At 33.5% G+C, this 22,025-nt stretch overlaps 1 protein-coding gene and 1 pseudogene across 1 annotated transcript; both read right to left on the reverse strand.

The window, feature by feature from the left end:
• Positions 1-1,502: 1,502 nt before the first annotated feature.
• LOC120196468 lies at positions 1,503-3,214 on the reverse strand. The gene is made up of 2 exons (XM_039198268.1): positions 1,893-3,214; positions 1,503-1,804 (listed from the first exon to the last, which is right to left on the reverse strand). Exons 1-2 carry the CDS (start codon positions 2,346-2,348, stop codon positions 1,751-1,753), a joined length of 510 nt encoding a protein of 169 aa, XP_039054199.1. The 5' UTR covers positions 2,349-3,214; the 3' UTR covers positions 1,503-1,750.
• A 4,675-nt stretch (positions 3,215-7,889) lies between these two features.
• On the reverse strand, positions 7,890-9,259 carry LOC120196525 (annotated as a pseudogene).
• Between the last annotated feature and the right edge of the window lie 12,766 nt (positions 9,260-22,025).

The following is a 22,025-nucleotide window of genomic DNA, read 5'->3' on the forward strand; positions in this document are numbered from 1 at the left end:
ATAAAAAACTGGTTTTTTATCCGGTTTTTTTCAAACCGGTTTTTAATCTAGTAAAAAATCCGGTCGTCCAATTTTTCTCAAATCGATTATACTATCTGGTTTTAAAATATTGGTTTAAAAAAAAATCGATTTTTCCCAAATCCGGTTTCGGATATTTTTTGCACAAAATCAGATATTTGAATTTTTTGTGCACCTCTATTTTATTTCCCCTACTTCCAATGCAAACTAAAAATAATAAACTTAAGGGTTAACTATTTCAAATAACACTAACCTTTAAGCGTTTACTCGTTTATATTATATTAGTGACGTTTTAATATTATTAATTTTAATACTAACGTTTACATTTAAGTGTAATTATGTCACTATGCGGTTAATGGTTTAACGGGACAATGACATGGTAACGGTATGTTATGACGTCGCTAACATAGATGTCTTATCTAAACGACATCGTTTTGATATTTCTGTTTTAGTGCTCAAAAGATCCAAAATAATGTCGTTTTTGCTTGAATCTTAATTTTCCTAGGTACTAAAACTCAAATTTTCCCATTATATTTTTTCTTTCTTCCTCATCTTCACCAGTAACTCACTTTCTATGGTTTTCTTGGCAACCAAACATATATTTAAATCCAATCAAATCGGTTCATCATCCTTACAATATTTCAACTTTAATACCCCACTAAAATAAAAGGACTATGTTCTTTAAAGCAAAAACTTTAAACAAGTAAAAACGAACCCCAAAAAAGGCCATTTAACATTCTATTTTTTAGAGGGATTCAATATTCAAAAGCAAATGTTTTAAACCTCATTAATGAATTAACAACTAAAAAGCACAAGAAGTAATCAAACTTCAATAAAAGGAAAACTTTGAAGACAAAAAACAATAGAACAAGTAGGAAACATTCAAATATGTACATAAGTCATCGATATATATACAAAATATATACCGTAGAAATGTAGAGAGGTTACCGGAGGAGAGAGAGAGAGAGAGAGGGAGGGAGGTGAAGTGAGAGAAATAAAAAAACTTAAAAAATAAAATTGATTGATGAGAGAGTTTTAAAAGAGTCTGCAGCGTGATATGTACCAGATGCAATGAAAAAGGAGTTGTAGATGAAGATGAGGTGGAAGAAGATTAAAAATATAATGGGAAAATTTGAGTTTAGTCCCTAGGAGAATTAGGATTCAAGCAAAACGACATCATTTAGAGTATTTTGAGGACTAAAACAGAAACGTCAAAACGTCATTTATAGGAGGCATCTACTTCAACATCACGGTATGCCATTACCATGTCATTGTCCGTTAAATCATTAATGACAGAGCACTTAAAAGTAAATATTAGTGTTAAAATTGATAAAATTAAAACTTTTGTGATATAAACGAGTCAATATTTAAAGGTTGATGGTATTTAAAGTAATTAACCCTAAACTTAATGTAACTTCCAGAAGATAGGTAAAGACACGAACAGATCCAATTCAAAGTAAAACTTTTGTGAGCAGATCTGAGTCATAAAACCATGACTTAATAGAGATCTACCAATTGCTGAACATTACAGGAACTTCTTAAACTGCAAACATTTTGCGCAAAGAAACACCTAAACACCAAATCCTTTGAGAAAAACAAATGAAAAATAAGAAAACTAAATCCCAAATGAAGGGGAAAAAAGATTTAAAGCAGCCCCACAAACCTTTTTTTTTTCAAAAAATAAAAAATGTTCCACATTTCTACAAGTTCTGAACCCCTTCAAGAATTGTAACTATATCCCAATCTCCACATTCCTGCAATTTGGTCCTCCTTCAGATAAAAGTTCCTGAAACAAAAGATAGATGAAATCCCATATGTAAAATAAAAGTTGGTAATCTTTTCTTGTTTTCTTTTCTTTTGGTTTATTTTCTCACCTCATGAACAAAAGCAGACCTTTTACTGTCACCCATTTTCTCCATAGAACCTTCATTCTTGTCAACTTTTTTGGAACCAGTGTGGGTTCTCTTGAGACCCAGAAACCCCTTCCACCTTGTGGAACCCTTAGGAGGGGTCAATGTTACATTATCATCATCATCATCGTCCCCAGCAAGAAGCTTTTCTCTCAATGTCCTTTGCATTTGATTGCTGCAATTATCGTTAAATGGCAACAGCTTACCCTTAAAGAAAAGCTCATCAGCACTCATCATGGAATAGTTTGACACTGAGAATTCAAAGTCTGAGGACACTGGAGGAGATTCTCTCGAGTTCCTTTCTTGCTTCATAATCTGTTGAGTCTCAACAAAATCATTTGAGAAAGAGATTCTTGGACTCATTGGGGGGCAGTGATGATGACTTTTGTGCTCGGAATTATACATGTCTAAGCATGCCATGAGCTTTCAAAACAACATAGAAAAGAATGAAACCAAAGTAAAAATACAAAAGAAATAAATTCTATTGGGACCCTCTTAGACTAATACAACTTACCAATATATAGGGTATCAAGGGGAGTTTATGTATGTTTTTTTCTTCTTCTGAATTCATGCATGTTATGCCCATGATGTGATTTTTTTGTCATGTAATGTTAATTGGCTCTCCCTCCCTCTCTCTCTCTCTTCTCTGGCCAGAATTGGCATTCAATGTCAATGATGACCAGTTTTGAATACAAAATCCTGCAAGTAGTAGTTATTTATTTATTTTTACTGTTTTCTCTTGGACTGGACGAGGGTGAAGTTACTAAGAAGCTTTCCTTTGCTCTAAAGCTATACCATAATCTATAAAATAAAAAATATATAAACAAATAACCCTCTTTTCTGGGACCAATCCCCGTATGCTTCATTGATCTTAACACATACTTGGAAAACTTTCTATGAAGATTCCAAGAAACATCATAGAGAACATCATTCCTTCTTTAATGGGTTCTTCAAGAAACAGTTCTTAGTTTCAAGTCTTTATCTGTTTTCCTTCTACAATTTTATTACACACTCTTTAGCAACCATCATAGTTAATATGTTTGAACATTTAGTCCAATGGATAATACTAAAGTTGGTATTGGGTTATACCCAAATAGAGCTGTCTTTTCTCATTACAATTGTCATTTGGTTGAAAAGAGACTGAACCATATCTTCACAAGAATAGCATATGGCATATGGCAGTGATAAGCAATATGCATGGATGTTAGATGGACAGTTTACAAACTTAGCCATAACGATTCTCTGTTAATTATGAAGAGAATAAATAAAATAAAACCATATCTTGTTTTGTTTGTTAATGTGAAGAAATGGGTGTGATGTAGCCAGATTTAGGAAGGTGGAAACAGTTGCCATTGCTGGCACAGAAAGCAACGTCAGTGGTATTAATGGGGCCATGGGGATAAGGTTTTTGGAGTTTTAAACAAGGTAAAAATAAAGTAGTTTTGATGTTTTCAGCTAAAAGTTGTATTTTTTATTGTAAAGAAAAGAGAGTTTTTTCAGTATTGGCAGAGCGGCAGTGTGAAGTAAGGGGGGATTCTGTGGCATTTGGTTTCAGCTTGACCATGATTCAACTCGTTAGTTTTGGTAGACATCCGTTTTTGTTCGGATCGAATATTATTATTATTATTATTACTATTATTAATATTTATTTATTTTAATTACATTTTACAGGACCAAATCATTGCAAACTCGAAGACAACAAGATAAATCTCTGAGCCCAAGTGCATTAACCCAATCTACTATAAGAGAGCTTAGCAACCCAAAGCAGATTACAACAGACCAGGACCCAACCCAAAGGATATCCGACCCGGTTCAACCAATGTGTGAACCCGATTAGGGTTTCCCAACCAACCCTCTCACCAGCCGTTGGATTTGGACCCAAATTAATGGTCTAGATTATGAGCTATTTAGGGTTTTTAAACCCTTATCCAATTACCGTCGCACATCATTTCTTCTACTTCTCCAGATCACTGCCGAGCCGTTAAAGCCGAGTCACCGCCGAGCCACCAAGCCGCCATCGTCGTTATCATATGCGAACAGTCCACCGAAAATCCCACAAACCAAAGTCAAAAGAAAATCCCACTAAACCGACACATAATCCTGAAAATTACGAGATTTTACCTAATCTTTCACCTACCCTAAACTTAATCCACCACCAAGCAATGATACGCAACCATAAAGCGAAGACAGATTCGAAGAGAGAAGGATGGGGCTCGATCAGAAAAAAATAGAGGCAACCAAAGGATGAAAGATTCGATGTAGGGGCTCTCGAACGAATGAGAAAAAAGGAAAAAAAGAGAGATTCAAACCTATTTTAGAAATCATAGTGAAAAAAATAGAAAATGAGAGACATACCTGAGTTGTGGGTTCATCGGAGCCAAGTAAATTGAGAAGTTTTCCCTTAGATCTACGCTTATCGGGACTCCTTTTGGTTAAAAGAAGCTCGGATCTATAACTGGGGCAAAGGAACGTGTCAACTGTGCCTTTTTTCTATAATCTCCGACGCCGGCATACGACGGCGCCGCCGACCAAGGGCTGCCGATGAGGCGGTTGTCCACCTGTATTTGCGAGTTCTCTAAGAACTCTCTCATTTTTTCTCCCTTTCACGAAATGAGAGAATGAAACAAATGAAAAGGGTAAGTGGAGACAAAGCCTGTTGTTGGGCTTATATTTTAACCACAAAACGGCGTAGTTTGCTGGGGGGCTCAACGTGTTTTGGCATATGGTCGAATTACACTATAGGTCCTTTGCAGCTTTGTATTAATTCATTTCAGCCACCAATGAATTTCCAATAATTTTTACTTTGAGCTCCTGATTTATTTATTTTCTATTTTAGTCATGTTTCATTTTATTAAATATGTTTATGTTTATATCTACATGTGGGCTACTATATTTTTAACTTATTCATGATTAAGCATCATAAGTTTTATTGTTTCATTTTAACCATTTTGTTCAAGTTGTCAAATATATTTTAAAGTTTATGTTTTAGGTATTACATTTACCTTTTTATATTTTAGTCCTGCATGCTATTATGGCTTGTTTATATTTTCTCTACCTTTTAATTTTTTATTTGGTTTAGTCAACTATATTATTTTATTCTTGCCTTTTGATGGGAGCATATTACGTTTTTTTATATATTTCTTTTTATTCAGTACTTACCATTTACTACCTAATGTATTTATATTGGTATTTACATATTACCTTTGACATTTGCTTTTTATATTGACAGTAATTAACGCAATTATATATATATTAGATTTGTTTCTTACCTCCATATATTAATGATATATTTGTCAATACTTTTTTTATTTTTTTTATATTTTTGTTAACAATAGAGCACTGCACATGATGAATCCTTTTTTATATATGTTACCTTATATACTTTTGTATTTACGTCTTACATGTTACTTTATAATATATTAAGTATATCTTATATGCTTTATTTTTATCTGAAGAGTGTGTCCATATGTTCAAATTATTTATGTATTTTTATTTGTGTTGTTTTACTTTCATTATTATACTTTTATTTATCTATTCATTAATCTTATTTAAATATTAGTCAATATCTTTTCTTATATTCGATATTAATGCTTGTTAATATTTCATTATATTCGAATGTTTTTCAAGAACAACGATTTGTAGAATGGGTGTGGAAAGCATCGCTTGATCGAAGTGGTGTAATCTGATACGACATTTGAACAAATATGAACTTGAAATAAAATTAATTACATTTTTTTAATTATTAATTTATTTTATTTTAAGTCAAATAATGTAGTGAATGTTTCTAAATAATTATCTATTTTATTCAATGTGAAAATGTTTTTTACATTTATATTCAATTGCGTTTTTTTATATAAATGAGGAAAGAATATTCTTTAAAGATAAGAAATAGACGAATTAGTTTTCCCGACTGAGGATTTCTAACATCGAGATTTCTTTTCAAGTTAAAGAATTTTCTTTAATTAATCAATCTGAAGGATATCAAATTAATTTCGATAAATAGATCATATTTTAATTGTCGATGCGAATTCATAATTTCCATCTTTTACTAAGATATGTGAGCGACACAGTACCAATTTTGGGCCATGTGGGGTGTTAATCCTTCCCCACGCGTAATCGACTCTCGAACCCTTTAAAATGAACCTCTGGTAATGCAGACCAATTTTGTCTTTAAAAATAATTTTTCTTGAAATTATTTTAAAAGACGTTTTTAGGTATTCGACCTACCTAAGTCAAAGGTCAATGGAGACTCTATCTAATTTAATCCAAATTAATTCCAAATCACCCAATTTTTCCAAATTAAAGTCATAACTGTTTTTAAAATAATAAACAATTGTTCCACCCTAAAAAATGGTTATGACAGCTTGACGACTCTGCTGGGGACGACTTTTTTTTAGAGAGTCAGGCTGTAAGTCGTTTACCCATTGTCGTTGTGGTGGAAATTATGAGTTGAGTCTTTAGTTAACTTATGATCCTTTTATTGAAGTTTTTAATTGCTTCATTTTTAATTGTCATGCTAACATTTGAATTTTTACTTGCAGCTTAGTCCAAGTTTGTTGAGTTTTTCCGTATCTGTTTTTTTTAGTCAAAGGTAGGTACACTCCTCCTTACACACTTCACGTGCATTTGCATAACATGAGCTCTAGGCATGAGCTTTGATCCAAGTAAGTTGGGTGAATGCTTTACTCTCGTAAGAATTTATTCTTCGTATGAGTTTTAGCAAATAACCCACGGGATACATACTTTATATCTTCGTAGGGATTTTTTCCTCGTATGAGTATTAGGTAGTGAATCCTCTCGAATTGAACTCGTTCCACTCGAAACCTGTAATGGGTGAGGATCGAGGGTTTGGCAGCCCAATGGGGCACTGACATCATGGACAATTCAAGTACATTTTTTCCCGATAGAGCCGAAACCATGCATATAGAAAACCATAGAACGATCACTCTAGATATAGTCATACGGATCATCTGTCCATCAGTAGGTACCCAAACTAAGTATACACAAAGGAGGAGCGTTTCTGAACCTTTCCTTTTTGCTTTAATTTATGTTAAATAACAGTATACTAACTAGATATCATGCGGTTAGGAGTATTTTCTTGAAATAATTATTTCGGGTAGATAACATGTCTGGGTAGGAGTGTTATTTAATTAAAGTATGTTCGGGTAGATATCATGACAGGGTAGGTGTTATATTCATCTTTGAATAACATTTATTTGTATCGATTGTTTCACCTGTACTAACTAATTTTTTTTCTTTTGTTTGTGCACACTAACTTATTTTATTTCTTTTGATTGTGTCATTTTTTCATCCTTCTTTGCATTGTATTGCATCAACATGACATAATGCGAAAAATATTTATCCGCAAGGGGATAATCATGAGAAAATTTTCACAAGAAGAGATAAAAAACTTCAATCAAGTGGTCATGTACACAGACATGCGATGAGGGGTAAGAGAAGTTAAGAGCACAAAATGAGACTTGTTCGAAGATCATGCCGCAGTCGAGACTGAAGTGACGATACACTTATTCGAGGAGTAATCCAACAGTAGAGTTTTCTCTACAATCATGTCAGCACTAGTAATAAAAGGTGACACACTGACTTCAGCACCGCCGAGGCATCAGTTCCAAATATAAATATCTGAGATGAAGCAGTGGGCTTGACGATCATGCAACATTCGAGACTGAAATAATGATTCATTGATCCAAGGAATAACTTAACGGTAGATTATTATTTACGATCAACTAACCGTTAGGAGCGATGCATTGACATCCACTTAAGATGTAGCAAATGACAAACTTCATTAGATCAAGTGGGATATAGAAAACAACACTGCAAAGTGGCTCACCCCATCCCATTCCTTGAATCCTTATAAATCCCCAGTTTGCATATACAATAATCAAAGTAGCAACAAACTGTGCAATAACAAAGGCAATAACCAGTAGCAGTTCGGGACGCTCAACATAAGACTAGTTACGTGATCCATTCACAAAAATTAGAGCCTGGCTCACAATGCTTACATGTAAATATAAAGCACCCATCATTTGATCCTCCCTGTCCCTTAGAGACCTTACACCAAATTTGTCTGAGAAGAAGTCGATATCATGCATAACCTAGAAGAAAATGATAGTCATCAATGCCAGTAGCTTCCAAGCATAATTCCGATGACAAATATTTCTTTCAGTTTTTAGCATCAGGCAAGAGAGACGGCTTTACTCTGTCCTTTGAGATTGTCATGATGGTTCTATCGTTTAGAATGAAAATGATCAGAACCATAAATGGTGAAAAATCAAACTTCCATATGAGAGCAATAAACACAACTCAAACATAATACATATAGTGATTGAGACTGCAGAGATAGTGCAATTATTCATCATCTGGAAAATGGCTCTGTTAGTTAACATCGCACTGATAATAATGCTTAGATCAGGTTCTGTAAAGACAATATCTGAAGTGCTCCGTACCACATCAATAACATTGGCCACAACGATACCAATATCAATATTCTTCAAAGCAGAAGCATCATTAACACCATCTCCAGTCATTCTACAAATGTGCTTCCTCTCTTACAACTTCTTCACAATTTTGTATTTGTGTTCCGGAAAGACGCCGGAAATCCCATCTGCCTTCTTAATCAACTCTTCCATGGGGAGGGCACCTATGCTTGCATCATTGTCTTGACTAAGCAAAGAAGCAGATAGATACATGTTTGTTCTCATTCCAAGTTGTCGGCCAGTCTTCTTTGCAATGGCAAGTTTATCACATATAATCATCTTGACATTGACACCAAGATTAAGAGCTCTATGAATGGTCTCTGCACTGTCATGCCTTGAAGGATCAAACAGAGGCAACAAACCAATAAATTGCCAATGAGTACCAGCACCTTCTTTTGTTTTTTTGGAACATGTTGTTTTGCAACACCAAATGACCGAAGTCCACAATATGCAAACTTATCTATGATAGAATGAACATTCTTCTTAACATATTCTTTTACATTGAAAAGGGTTAAGATCTGTTCAAGAGCACCTTTGCTTGCTTGGTGCCAGTTACCATTTGAATCAATCAAGAATTCCAACAATGACAGCATCAATGGCATCTTGATTTTCAAATTTAGAGGCTATTGCTACAAGCAAGACAACATGCTCCTTGTCGACATCCTTTGCAAATGCCTCAATCAAGTTTCTATCAACACTCAGTTTGTTAAGAGTTAATGTTCCCATCTTATCACTATAAAGGACATCCATACCGGCCATTTCTTCAATGACAGTCATTCATTTGATAATAGCACCCTGCTGAGATAGCATGTGAGATCCGATTTCCATGGTTATCATTTTAAAAAAAAATGATCTAAAACAAAACAGTGGTCTACTTTAGACTCAACCATCTAAGCGAAGGCATGTTTGTAAAGTGGACTGTCTTGTAATGTGAAAGCTTTTATCACTGGTGAAAATTATTCTTGATATCCATCGTTGGGATCAATATTTTTGCATATGCATTTGCATATTTGCATTTTGCATCTGCATTTCATTTTTAAGCATTTTCATAAAAGAACAGGGAGCTAATTCATGGAGAATTCTATGAAGTGGTCCTAACCACGTGACACTACATGAAAACAAAAAGCTAAAATTAGTACAGTTAGAGGTTATTCAGCTGGTTGTAGGACTGAGCCTTCCAGAATGATCTGAGAAAAGAGTCATCATATCTCGAGGGCTATGATGTTGATCTCGTGTACAACTACCATATAGGAAGGTCCAGGCATTCCTCTGAGAACTGTAAGGAACTGAAGCGCAAGATCCAGAACCTGATAGATTTAAGGGCATGGATAATCAAATAAGAATGGGGGCATTGCATATACCATTTTCATCGAGAGCATTGTTTTGTTTGAACACGTTTTTGTTCTGTCTTTTATACTTGTTTAATCTTTTAAACGACTGAACTTATGATGCCTTCTAAGGTTGAATAATTGATCAAATTTTAATCTTTAGTTCTTCGAATATCGAATGAATTAAGAATTCTTTTAATTCTTCAAGAATTATAGATTTTTGACATTTGACAAGATCAGATCTTTCTTATCCTGTCTAAAATTAAAAAAATCCCTTGATTTTTTGACACAGAATAATTCATGGAGATACAAAGAGTCATATCGATATATTTGAGTCAATAAAGCCACACCATCGTCTTTTTAGACGTAAACCCAACATTTTGTACCAATAAAACCTAGGACATTGAGTATAAGATGTTCACTTGAGCATGAACCTTTCTACCAGAAGATACAAGATGGGGCATCTGGCATCAATTTTATGAAGTTGAGCCTAAACAATTGAGACATGCAGGGAACAATAAGCAGAAAATGAGAATTACTTCGAAATAATTCTATCATGCATTAATTATATTTTTTTCATGTGAATATAATTAATCCTGAAAATCTATCCCCCTGGGATACCTCTTCTGCTAGGACTTTTGTTTATGAGATGATGAACGACTTTGTTTCATTTATCCATATATGTATATATATATATCCCTTGTTGTCCCCTTTTGAGCCTATAGTATATTTTCTTCTGATTCAACCCTAACCAAGGATCACCCTCCACACTAGGGGGTAAGGTAGAAGAAATCTGCTCACATGAGTGAAGACATCAATCCAGAGTAGATACCGAAAGGTGAAACAAATGCCAAGTTTGGATGGCTGTAGACTACCGGGATCTCAACCGAGCAAGTCCCAAAGATAATTTTCCACTGCCACATATTGACACATTGGTTGACAATACAGCTGGTCATGCTCTTTTCTCCTTCATGGATGGTTTTCAAGGTACAATCAAATCAAAATGAACCCTGAAGATAGGGAAAAGACAACATTTGTGACAATATTGGGCACCTTTTGTTACAAGGTAATGCTATTTGGACTCAATAATACCATGGCAACATATCAAAGAGCCATGTTTACTTTGTTCCACGACTTAATGCATAAAGAAATAGAAGTATACATGGTTGATATGATTGTCAAATCATAAACCAAAGAAGAACATGTGAAGGTCCTAAGGAAGCTATTTTTTTAAGATCGAGAAAATACCAGCTCAAACTTAATCCAGCCAAGTGCACTTTTGGAGCTACTTCAGGGAATTTATTGGGATTTGTAGTTAGTAAAAATGGGATAGAGATTGATCCTGATAAAATCAAAGTAAACTTGGAATTACTAACCCTTAGAACGCAAAAAGAAGTACGAGGATTTCTGGGGAGGTTAAATTATATTGCCAGACTCATCTCAATTGACTGAGAAGTGTGATCTAGTCTTCCGATTATTGAGAAAGCAAAACCCAGGAGAATGGGATGATAGTTGCCAAGAATGTTTTGACAAAATTAAGAGTTATTTGACTAATGTCCCAGTCTTAATGCCATCAGTCCCAAACAAACTATTGATCATGTACTTGACTGTCTTTGAGAAGTCAATGAGATGTGTATTGGCATATCATGATGAAACTGAAAGAAGAGAAAGAGTTATTTACTATCTCAGTAAGAAATTCACTGAGTGTGAGACTCGATATTCCTCGATCGAAAAGATGTGTTGTGCCTTAGTATGGACTACTAAAGGACTGAGATAATATTTGTTGTATCACACAACCTGATTAATATCAAGACTGGATCCATTAAAATATTTGATGGTCAACTGCTTTAACCGGAAGAATGGCAAGATGGCAAATGTTGTTTTCTGAATTTGACATAGTCTATAAGCAATAAAAGGAGGTGTTATTGCTAATTTCCTGGCAAGCAGAACATTAGAAGACTATGAGCCAGTAAAATTTGATTTTCCAAATGAGGACTTAATGAGTATATTTGTATGAACTTTGATGGTGCCTCGAATGTTGTGGGACATGGAATTGGGGCAATACTAGTTTCACCAGAAGGAGATCATTATCCTTTTACTAGCAGCCATGTTTAAGGCTGATGATCAATCTCGAATGATGCCTATTCGAATAAGTATAAGATAAATGCCAGCTCATTGTTGCAATATTGAGGAAGAAGGTTTCCCTTGGTATTACGATATTCTCCAGTATGTGAAGTATCGAGCTTATCTAACTGAGGCAACTGAGAATGATAAATGAACTTTGAGAATATTGGCAATGGAGTATGTTCTCTATGGAGACATTTTGTACAAAAAAAGCAAAGATCAGGTTCTTTTGAGATGTGTGAATAGAATTGAGTCCAAGAAAAGATTTGAAGAAGTCCATGAAGGGGTTTATGGAACACATGCAAATGGATTCACAATGGTTAGACAGATCATGAGATTTGGATATTACTGGTTTACTATAGAAGGAGATTGCATCAGATTTGCTCGAAGATGTCATAAATTCCAGATCTATGATAACTAAATACATGTTCCTCCTTCACCACTTCATGTAATGAATGCACCTTGGTCATTTTCAATATGAGGCATCGATGTTATTGGAGCAATTTCACCGAAGGCTTCAAATGGATATCGTTTTATTATAGTGGCCGTTGACTACTTCACCAAATGGGTTGAAGCTGCCTCATATGCTAATGTCACAAAAGGAGCAGTTTGTAGATTCTTAAAAAGAGAAATCATTTGCAGATATGAAATACCAGAAGGGATCATTAAAGATAATGTGTTGAATCTTAACAATGATTTTATGAAGGAAGTCTACACAGAGTTGAAGATCAAACATCACAATTCAGCTCTTTATCGCCAAAAAATAAATGGGGCAGTAGAGGCATCGAATAAAAACATCAAGAAGATCATCACAAAAGCAACTGAAACATATAGAGACTGACATGAGAAATTACCTTTTGCACTGCTTGCTTATCACACACTCGTTCGAACATCTATTGGGGCAACACTGTTTTCTTTGGTATATGGTATAGAAGCAGTTTTACCTGTTAAAGTAGAAATTCCTTCTTTGAGAGTATTGATGGAATTGAAACTTGATGAGGCTGATTGGGTACAAATGAAATTTGATCAATTGAATTTGATTGAAGAGAAAAGACTAAAAGCTATTTTCCATGGCCAAATGTACCAGAAAAGGATGATGAAAGCTTATGACAAGAAAGTCAGACCTCGAGAATTTCATGAAGGTGATTTAGTACTGAAAAAGATCTTCCCTATGCAAAAAAGACTTTCGTGAGAAATGGATGCCAAACTGGGAATGTCCTTATGTTGTAAAAAAGGCATTCTCATGAGGAACTTTAGTTTTGACTGAAATATATGGAGAATATTTGCTTAATCCTGTGAATTCTGATTCAGCCAAGCAATATTACTCTTGAAGAAAAACAAAAAGAAGAAGCAAAGAAAAATGGACAAGACTCGAGTCAAATGGCGCATCAAATTTCAAACAATAAAATTGATCATGCACAATTATTCCAGAATCACTTCACTCGAAGATCATGGAGCATCTAGAGAGCATCAAGAGAGAGAGACATATGAGCATATTCAAATTGAGCAAGATAGGATTGAAAGCATCAGAAGGAATTGATCTTTGGTTCAATACCCTGAAACACTTGTTTGGACCTATTTATCATTTTCTTTCATAACTGTGAACCATGGTCTACATTACATGCATTAAAAGTCCCTTCTAATCATACATGGATTTCTGAACAGAATAGACTATCTTCAGATTTTATCCCGCCCATCAGGATTAATATTTATTTGCAAAAGGTTTTCTAAAATCTTTAATGCATGATAGAGAAAAATAACAAAGGGGGTTCAAGGCATAAATTTTGAATAATGTTTTGAAACCAAATGAGGATTTGAGTTGAAAACTTGAAAAGGCGGCTCGAATATAAAAATTGTGTAGCTAAAGCGATTGCACAAATTCCTTGATAAGGCATCGCACAAACCGAATGTGATCATGAGAGCTGGGAATCGGAGAACATTTCCAGTAGAGGAGCATACAAGCTACCCTATCAAATCAGTGAGCATCAAATAAACAAGAATGTCAAAACTTTGACCAAACACAATAACCTGAGATATTTTACCCTTTCCTAACCTAACCATTTCCCAAAGATAGCTTTGATCTTGACATTTTTCAAATAGCTATAATTTATTGAAGGATTAACAGTGTACTTAATTCTTTGATATCCAATGAATTCCTGTTTTATGATTTGTCAATTGTAAAACCTAGAAAGGAGAAATATTTTCAAAATCTTTGATTAAACATTTTTTAAAACTCTTCTAATTAATATTTTCAGATCTTGAAAATAAAAGGAGAAGAAAACACTTTTCAAACAAGACAATCTCTCTAGAGTGGATCTTGGTAAATGACATGTGTCTCTCAGACACAAAGCTCATGCTTAGAATCAGCGTTGAAGCAAGCAATGATGAGCAATGAGGGCATCTTTGAAGATTCAATAGCAAATATTGGGGTATTTTTGGAGATTCAACATCGAATATTAAGGCATCATTGGGGATTTAACATCTTGATATAAATGATCAAATCTTCTGAAGGCATTTCCTCCACCAGCAGGAACAAGCAATCTTCATCACGTATGAGCTGTGTCATCACCTGACCAGATCTCTTCATCACGTAGGAACTGTGTCAATCCTTGATAACCAGAACTCTTCATCACGTATGAGTCGTGTTATCACCCTTCCTAAAGATGGCCAAGAACTCTTCATCACGTATGAGCAGTGTCATCCCCTGACTAGATCTCCTCGTTATGTAGGAATTTTGTCACCCTTAGACGACCCGAACTCTACATCACGTATGAGCAGTGTCGTCCCCAAAATCAAACATATCAAGTCTCCAAAACAAAAAAAGAAAACTGGACAAAAACTAGTTATCTTTTTCGTCTTTGCCCTATTCTTGTTAACACAAAAATGTGCAAAGAGGGGCAGCTGTAGACACCCTTTTTTGTCCGGGTCGAATATTATTATTATTACTACTACTATTATTATTAATTATTTATTTTAATTACATTTTACAGGACCAAATCATTGCAAACTCGAAGCCCAACAAGATAAATCTCTGAGCCCAAGTGTATTAACCCAATCTACTATAAGAGAGCTCAGCAACCCAAAGCAGATTACAACAGACCAGGACCCAACCCAAAGGAGATCCGACCCGGTTCAACCAATGTCTGAACCTGATTAGGGTTTCCTAGCCAACCCTCTCACCAACTATTAGATTTGGACCCAAATTAATGGTCTAGATTATGAGCTATTTAGGGTTTTTAAACCCTTATCCAATTACCGCCGCATATTATTTCTTCTACTTCTCCAGATCACTTCCGAGCCGTTAAAGCCGAGTCACCGCCGAGCCGCCAAGCCGCCATCGTCGTTATCATATGCGAACAGTCCACCGAAAATCCCACAAACCAAAGTCAAAAGAAAATCCCACTAAACCGACACATAATCCTGAAAATTACGAGATTTTACCTAATCTTTCACCTACCCTAAACTTAATCCACCACCAAGCAATGATACGCAACCATAAAGCGAAGACAGATTCGAAGAGAGAAGGATGGGGCTCGATCAGAAAAAAATAGAGGCAACCAAAGGATGAAAGATTCGATGTAGGGGCTCTCGAACGAATGAGAAAAAAGGAAAAAAAGAGAGATTCAAACCTATTTTAGAAATCATAGTGAAAAAAATAGAAAATGAGAGACATACCTGAGTTGTGGGTTCATCGGAGCCAAGTAAATTGAGAAGTTTTCCCTTAGATCTACGCTTATCGGGACTCCTTTTGGTTAAAAGAAGCTCGGATCTATAACTGGGGCAAAGGAACGTGTCAACTGTGCCTTTTTTCTATAATCTCCGACGCCGGCATACGACGGCGCCGCCGACCAAGGGTTGCCGATGAGGCGGTTGTCCACCTGTATTTGCGAGTTCTCTAAGAACTCTCTCATTTTTTCTCCCTTTCACGAAATGAGAGAATGAAACAAATGAAAAGGGTAAGTGGAGACAAAGCCTGTTGTTGGGCTTATATTTTAACCACAAAACGGCGTAGTTTGCTGGGGGGCTCAACGTGTTTTGGCATATGGTCGAATTACACTATAGGTCCTTTGCAGCTTTGTATTAATTCATTTCAGCCACCAATGAATTTCCAATAATTTTTACTTTGAGCTCCTGATTTATTTATTTTCTATTTTAGTCATGTTTCATTTTATTAAATATGTTTATGTTTATATCTACATGTGGGCTACTATATTTTTAACTTATTCATGATTAAGCATCATAAGTTTTATTGTTTCATTTTAACCATTTTGTTCAAGTTGTCAAATATATTTTAAAGTTTATGTTTTAGGTATTACATTTACCTTTTTATATTTTAGTCCTGCATGCTATTATGGCTTGTTTATATTTTCTCTACCTTTTAATTTTTTATTTGGTTTAGTCAACTATATTATTTTATTCTTGCCTTTTGATGGGAGCATATTACGTTTTTTTATATATTTCTTTTTATTCAGTACTTACCATTTACTACCTAATGTATTTATATTGGTATTTACATATTACCTTTGACATTTGCTTTTTATATTGACAGTAATTAACGCAATTATATATATATTAGATTTGTTTCTTACCTCCATATATTAATGATATATTTGTCAATACTTTTTTTATTTTTTTTATTTTTGTTAACAATAGAGCACTGCACATGATGAATCCTTTTTTATATATGTTACCTTATATACTTTTGTATTTACGTCTTACATGTTACTTTATAATATATTAAGTATATCTTATATGCTTTATTTTTATCTGAAGAGTGTGTCCATATGTTCAAATTATTTATGTATTTTTATTTGTGTTGTTTTACTTTCATTATTATACTTTTATTTATCTATTCATTAATCTTATTTAAATATTAGTCAATATCTTTTCTTATATTCGATATTAATGCTTGTTAATATTTCATTATATTCGAATGTTTTTCAAGAACAACGATTTGTAGAATGGGTGTGGAAAGCATCGCTTGATCGAAGTGGTGTAATCTGATACGACATTTGAACAAATATGAACTTGAAATAAAATTAATTACATTTTTTAATTATTAATTTATTTTATTTTAAGTCAAATAATGTAGTGAATGTTTCTAAATAATTATCTATTTTATTCAATGTGAAAATGTTTTTTACATTTATATTCAATTGCGTTTTTTTATATAAATGAGGAAAGAATATTCTTTAAAGATAAGAAATAGACGAATTAGTTTTCCCGACTGAGGATTTCTAACATCGAGATTTCTTTTCAAGTTAAAGAATTTTCTTTAATTAATCAATCTGAAGGATATCAAATTAATTTCGATAAATAGATCATATTTTAATTGTCGATGCGAATTCATAATTTCCATCTTTTACTAAGATATGTGAGCGACACAGTACCAATTTTGGGCCATGTGGGGTGTTAATCCTTCCCCACGCGTAATCGACTCTCGAACCCTTTAAAATGAACCTCTGGTAATGCAGACCAATTTTGTCTTTAAAAATAATTTTTCTTGAAATTATTTTAAAAGACGTTTTTAGGTATTCGACCTACCTAAGTCAAAGGTCAATGGAGACTCTATCTAATTTAATCCAAATTAATTCCAAATCACCCAATTTTTCCAAATTAAAGTCATAACTGTTTTTAAAATAATAAACAATTGTTCCAACCTAAAAAATGGTTATGACAGGTACCCTTTGTGACTAATTATCTCCTCAATTATACGTTTAGGATTTTAGTTAATAGTGAGTTCTTGATCGAGTCGAGTTAAATTTTTTTGAGTAATTCGAGTTGACGAATCTTATTTTATAATTCAAATTTGATTTAAAATTTTTTGAAGTTGAGTCGTGCTTATAAAATTCGAGTTGAATCGAGTTGTTTGAGTTTATATTTAAATTTAATTGTAAATATTTATAATATTATGATACTATTTAATTTCAATTTAAACAATTTTCTATAACCATGTACAATATATATATTTCTTCATAGTTTTTCATATGTGATATACATATATTATACAAAGTCGAGAGACTCAACTCAAATTTTAAAATCAATCCACTAATTACTATAAATTTTGAATTATTTGTGTTCTATTTTATAACTCGATTCAAATTTAACTTATTCTTTTTTTTCAAAGTATTTTGGCCCCTAATATTTATTTTATTTTGGATCAAAAGACACATTTGTGGACGAAAATTGTTGGTCAACAAACAATCAATAGGATATTTTTTTCCCTTAAAATGAAACGTTAGAGGTTAAAATTATTCAAAAGAAAAATAAAAACTAAATAACTATTTAATTAAACATTAAGAGTTTCTTTTATCATAAAATGAAACGTTATTTTTTCGCATTTCTTGTGGGTATTATTGGTGATTAGCCTTAACGTTCTAAAGTTTAGAATCCCAACTGGTTGCACTTTAAATAAGCAAGTTGTATAGTAATAAGGGGAAGTTCACAAATGTCCTAAATCCAAATTTCCACCTAGTTGTTGTATGGTGTATAATAGTGGTAGGAGATCACGTGGTCACGTGCAGACCTCTATCCCCTCCTAACATTAAGGTCCTTTGTCTCTGCACTACAAAATCAGATGACAACTACACTCATGAGTCATCCAGTATATATATATATATATATATTATCTTCTTCGTCTTGCTGTCACCCTTCTCCTCCACTTTTTTTTTTTTTTTTGTATATCACTTCTTCCGACCTTTTCTCAGCTGTGACATTCAAAGTTCACTTGAGAAAAGAAATCTAAAGTTTCCAAGTACATTGCCATGAGATGTGTTAGAAATGCACCTCTTACTTATCAGATTCGAATTTTAAATTTGTTAAATATCACCTTAAAAATGAGCTATATGAACCAATTACATCGAACTGGTTATTTTTTTAATAGTTTAGAATGAGTATAAGATAATAATTATTAAAAAAATTAACTTATTAACAACGTACACGCATCTTATAGTCACCGTTGCTTGAAATCAAATTTCTGGAGAGATTAAAATTCTTTTTTATAATTGAAATTGATGAATTCTTTAACCGACCCTTTTTCTGGCCTCATTTTCCTTTACCTATTGACATTAACATAAGAACAAATACATGGATTTGAAGTATGTAATTAAACAATGAACTGTTTGGTTGGGTGTAGGGTGTAGGGTGTGGGCAAAGGGAACACATGTTTTATAGGCTTTTATTTATTTAAAACTTGGGGAAAAGACATAAAAAGGAATAGTTTCAAAGATCATGTAGAGCAATGGTAGGTGTGAGTAGCATGGAGGAAGGGGGGAAATTCTCTGCTTTTTAAAAGATTTGATTTGAAGTTTTACTCATAAATGGACATGGTTGTCATTCACATGACTCAAAATTTAAATCAAAACAGCCAAATGGGGTTTTGACAAGTGGTGGGTTCTCATGGATCAGTGCCTGCAAAAGAGGACCAGTCAAACCCCCTAAGGCATTTAATTCAAAATACAGTGAACTAAAACACTAACTTCTGGGGTGCTTTATATGTCTATCCAAGATTTACTGTCTCTATTCTGGTCTCCTATCTTGCGAACAACACCTTCAATCCTTATCTTTAGAAAATTTCAAACCCCTTTCTTTTTCTTTTCCTTTGAATTTTTCTATTGGAATAGATACATCGTTTAATGTGTTAAGAGATTTTTTTGGGATTGTATTTAGACATCGCAAGGTGTCTTTCACCTCTTCTTGGCTGAGATCGTTATTACGAGTGTTAAAATGGCAGAGCCTGGTTTTGAATTCGTTCAGTGTCATTTGTTTGTTGCAATGGACTACGATACACTGTTGATTAAGATTGTAAATAATACTATACAAATAATAAGTTATTCGAGTTTGATTCAATTAAAACTCAATTTGAGTGGACTTAATTTCAATTCTTAACAAGTCGAAGCAAGCTACTTGATATTCGACTGGAAATACTTGTAAGCAACTCAAAAAAATAATATGTTAAATTTTAATTTTTAAAATTAAATTATTATTAACATTAACATCTATATGTTGTTTTTTTAAATGTAATATAAGATTTTTATATACTTAAGGTTCATTTTTGAGTTTGAGTTAGAACTTTAATCGAGTTAAGTTTGAGAATGTTTCGAGCTCAAGTTTTTCGGAGCTCGGGTCGAACTTTACTTTTTTATTTCAAGTTTAAGTCGAGCTTGACAATTAAAAATATCCAAATTACAATGAAGGTTTACAACCACAATCATAAATTAAATATATAATAAGATCAAAAACCTAACCAAATAAACTCGAACAAAAGGTAGATACAAATAGATCTGATTGCATTGGCAAATGAACCACAAAAGATAATCAAGCTATTGAAAACCACTGAAAAATTGTAAATCAAAGTAGAGTGGCGTGAGAAAACTATCTTGAGCTCGGGATAACCTGATTCAAACTGGATATGCTTGGACGACCTACTTCTTGATCATCTTACCGACGTACTTCACGATTTAGACTAGAGATTCTAAAATCCATACCGAGAGATAAACAAAAGGCAAAGAAAATAGTAGGACAAATATAAAGCAAATACTTTCTTTTATTATTTAGAAGTAAAAAAATGAATTCCATTGTTTTCAATGTATCTTCAATGAGATGAAGAATGTCTATATTTTTAGTTGAACCTCTTCAATGATCCATATCATTTACACCGACAACTAAGATTAAAACATATCTACACAATCCCTTATTTAAGAAAATAAATCAATCATATCAATACATTCTATAGATAAGAGATTATATGTGATATGTAAAGAAATCAAAAGAAAACATTCTGATTAACGTTAAACTTACGATTTTCATATCATTCAAATAAAACTAATCGGACAAAGGTAAGTAATTACAAAATCAAATCGGCGATTGTGTGATTTGTAGCCTAAATTTTGATTTGTTTTTCATTCTAAAACATAGATTATTCATGTTTATCATCCAATATCAAAATTTCTCAACAATATATATATATATATATATATATATATATATATATATATATATATATATATATATATATATCATGGCCTCTAATGAATATTGATCATACTCCTCTATCCCATCTTTTGGACATTTTCTCTCTCACACAATCCTAAGGAAGTTAAACGCTTTAAAACCCGTGACACTTCCCTCATTGTAAAAGATAATATTCAGGATGTATGGGTGTTGTACCCTTTTGATTGTGGATCTAGGAAGGAAGCAAAAAACCTGCAAATGTAAGTGAATGACTTCAAAAGAATGACTTCGTAGTTGATGTAGGTGAAGAAGGGTGGGTTGTTTTGTTCGAATGCAAATGGAAGTTGATTAAGAAATGGGAAGGTGATGGTTTATGAAAGAAGTAGGTTAAGGTGATAGTATATTATAAGACTAAGAATAAACCAATGCTATAGATGAGCAAAGACCCGATTCTTATCAGTCGTTATAAGGGATGGTAGTAAGGACTTTGACCCACTAGATAGCAATCTAGGAACCATAAGTATCAAATGGAAGGAAAGGTTGATACTGTTAAAGTATTAACATAGCTCAGTAACTAAAGAACAAAGGAATCATGAATACATTCTTTCATTCATTTGTAAACTCATACCAATTACAGCAACAACACAAGTCTCATTTATACACAAAGATAATAGAGAAATGTAAAAGGTGGGAAATGACGTTAGAGGAGAGAGAAAGTTTGTTAAATCTAAAACAAATCTTTCTAACCACCTCACGTACTTCACACATGCATGAGATACATGCATAAGTGATCCATGCATAAGCGATCCATGCATACATCACATACGCTAATATTCCCCTTACTACTTCACTCTGCAAGTTTCCTTTTTAAACTCTGCATAGAAAATAACATTCCCCTTGCAGCTGCAAACCTCCAAACTTTCAACCTACACATTTAATTTGCACAATCAACAACTTCTGTCTATGCTTCATAAACAAAGAAGCAAACAAAGGCTTTGTTAGAATGTTTGCAACTTGTTCATATGCATGAACCTCATGAACTTGTAACTTCCCTGCTGCAATCATCTCTCGTACAAAAAAGAGATCAAGTTCCACATGTTTGAACTTAGAGTGCAAAACAGGATTAGCACAAACTGCAACTTTACTTGAGTTGTCACACCATAGAGTAGGTCTACCATGAGAAACAATATGCAGTTCAT

This window comes from Hibiscus syriacus, unplaced genomic scaffold (assembly GCF_006381635.1).
Source record: "Hibiscus syriacus cultivar Baekdansim isolate YM2019G1 unplaced genomic scaffold, ASM638163v2 tig00117034_pilon, whole genome shotgun sequence".
NCBI lineage: Eukaryota > Viridiplantae > Streptophyta > Magnoliopsida > Malvales > Malvaceae > Hibiscus > Hibiscus syriacus.

What these genes read in the sequence shown, in the direction of transcription:
- LOC120196468 (XM_039198268.1), bottom strand. Translation starts at nt 2,348, where the DNA reads ATGGCATGCTTAGACATGTATAATTCCGAGCACAAAAGTCATCATCAC. An exon ending in GGTCTGCTTTTGTTCATGAG is followed by an intron (nt 1,805 to 1,892) that starts GTGAGAAAATAA and finishes CTTTTGTTTCAG; the next exon opens with GAACTTTTATCTGAAGGAGG.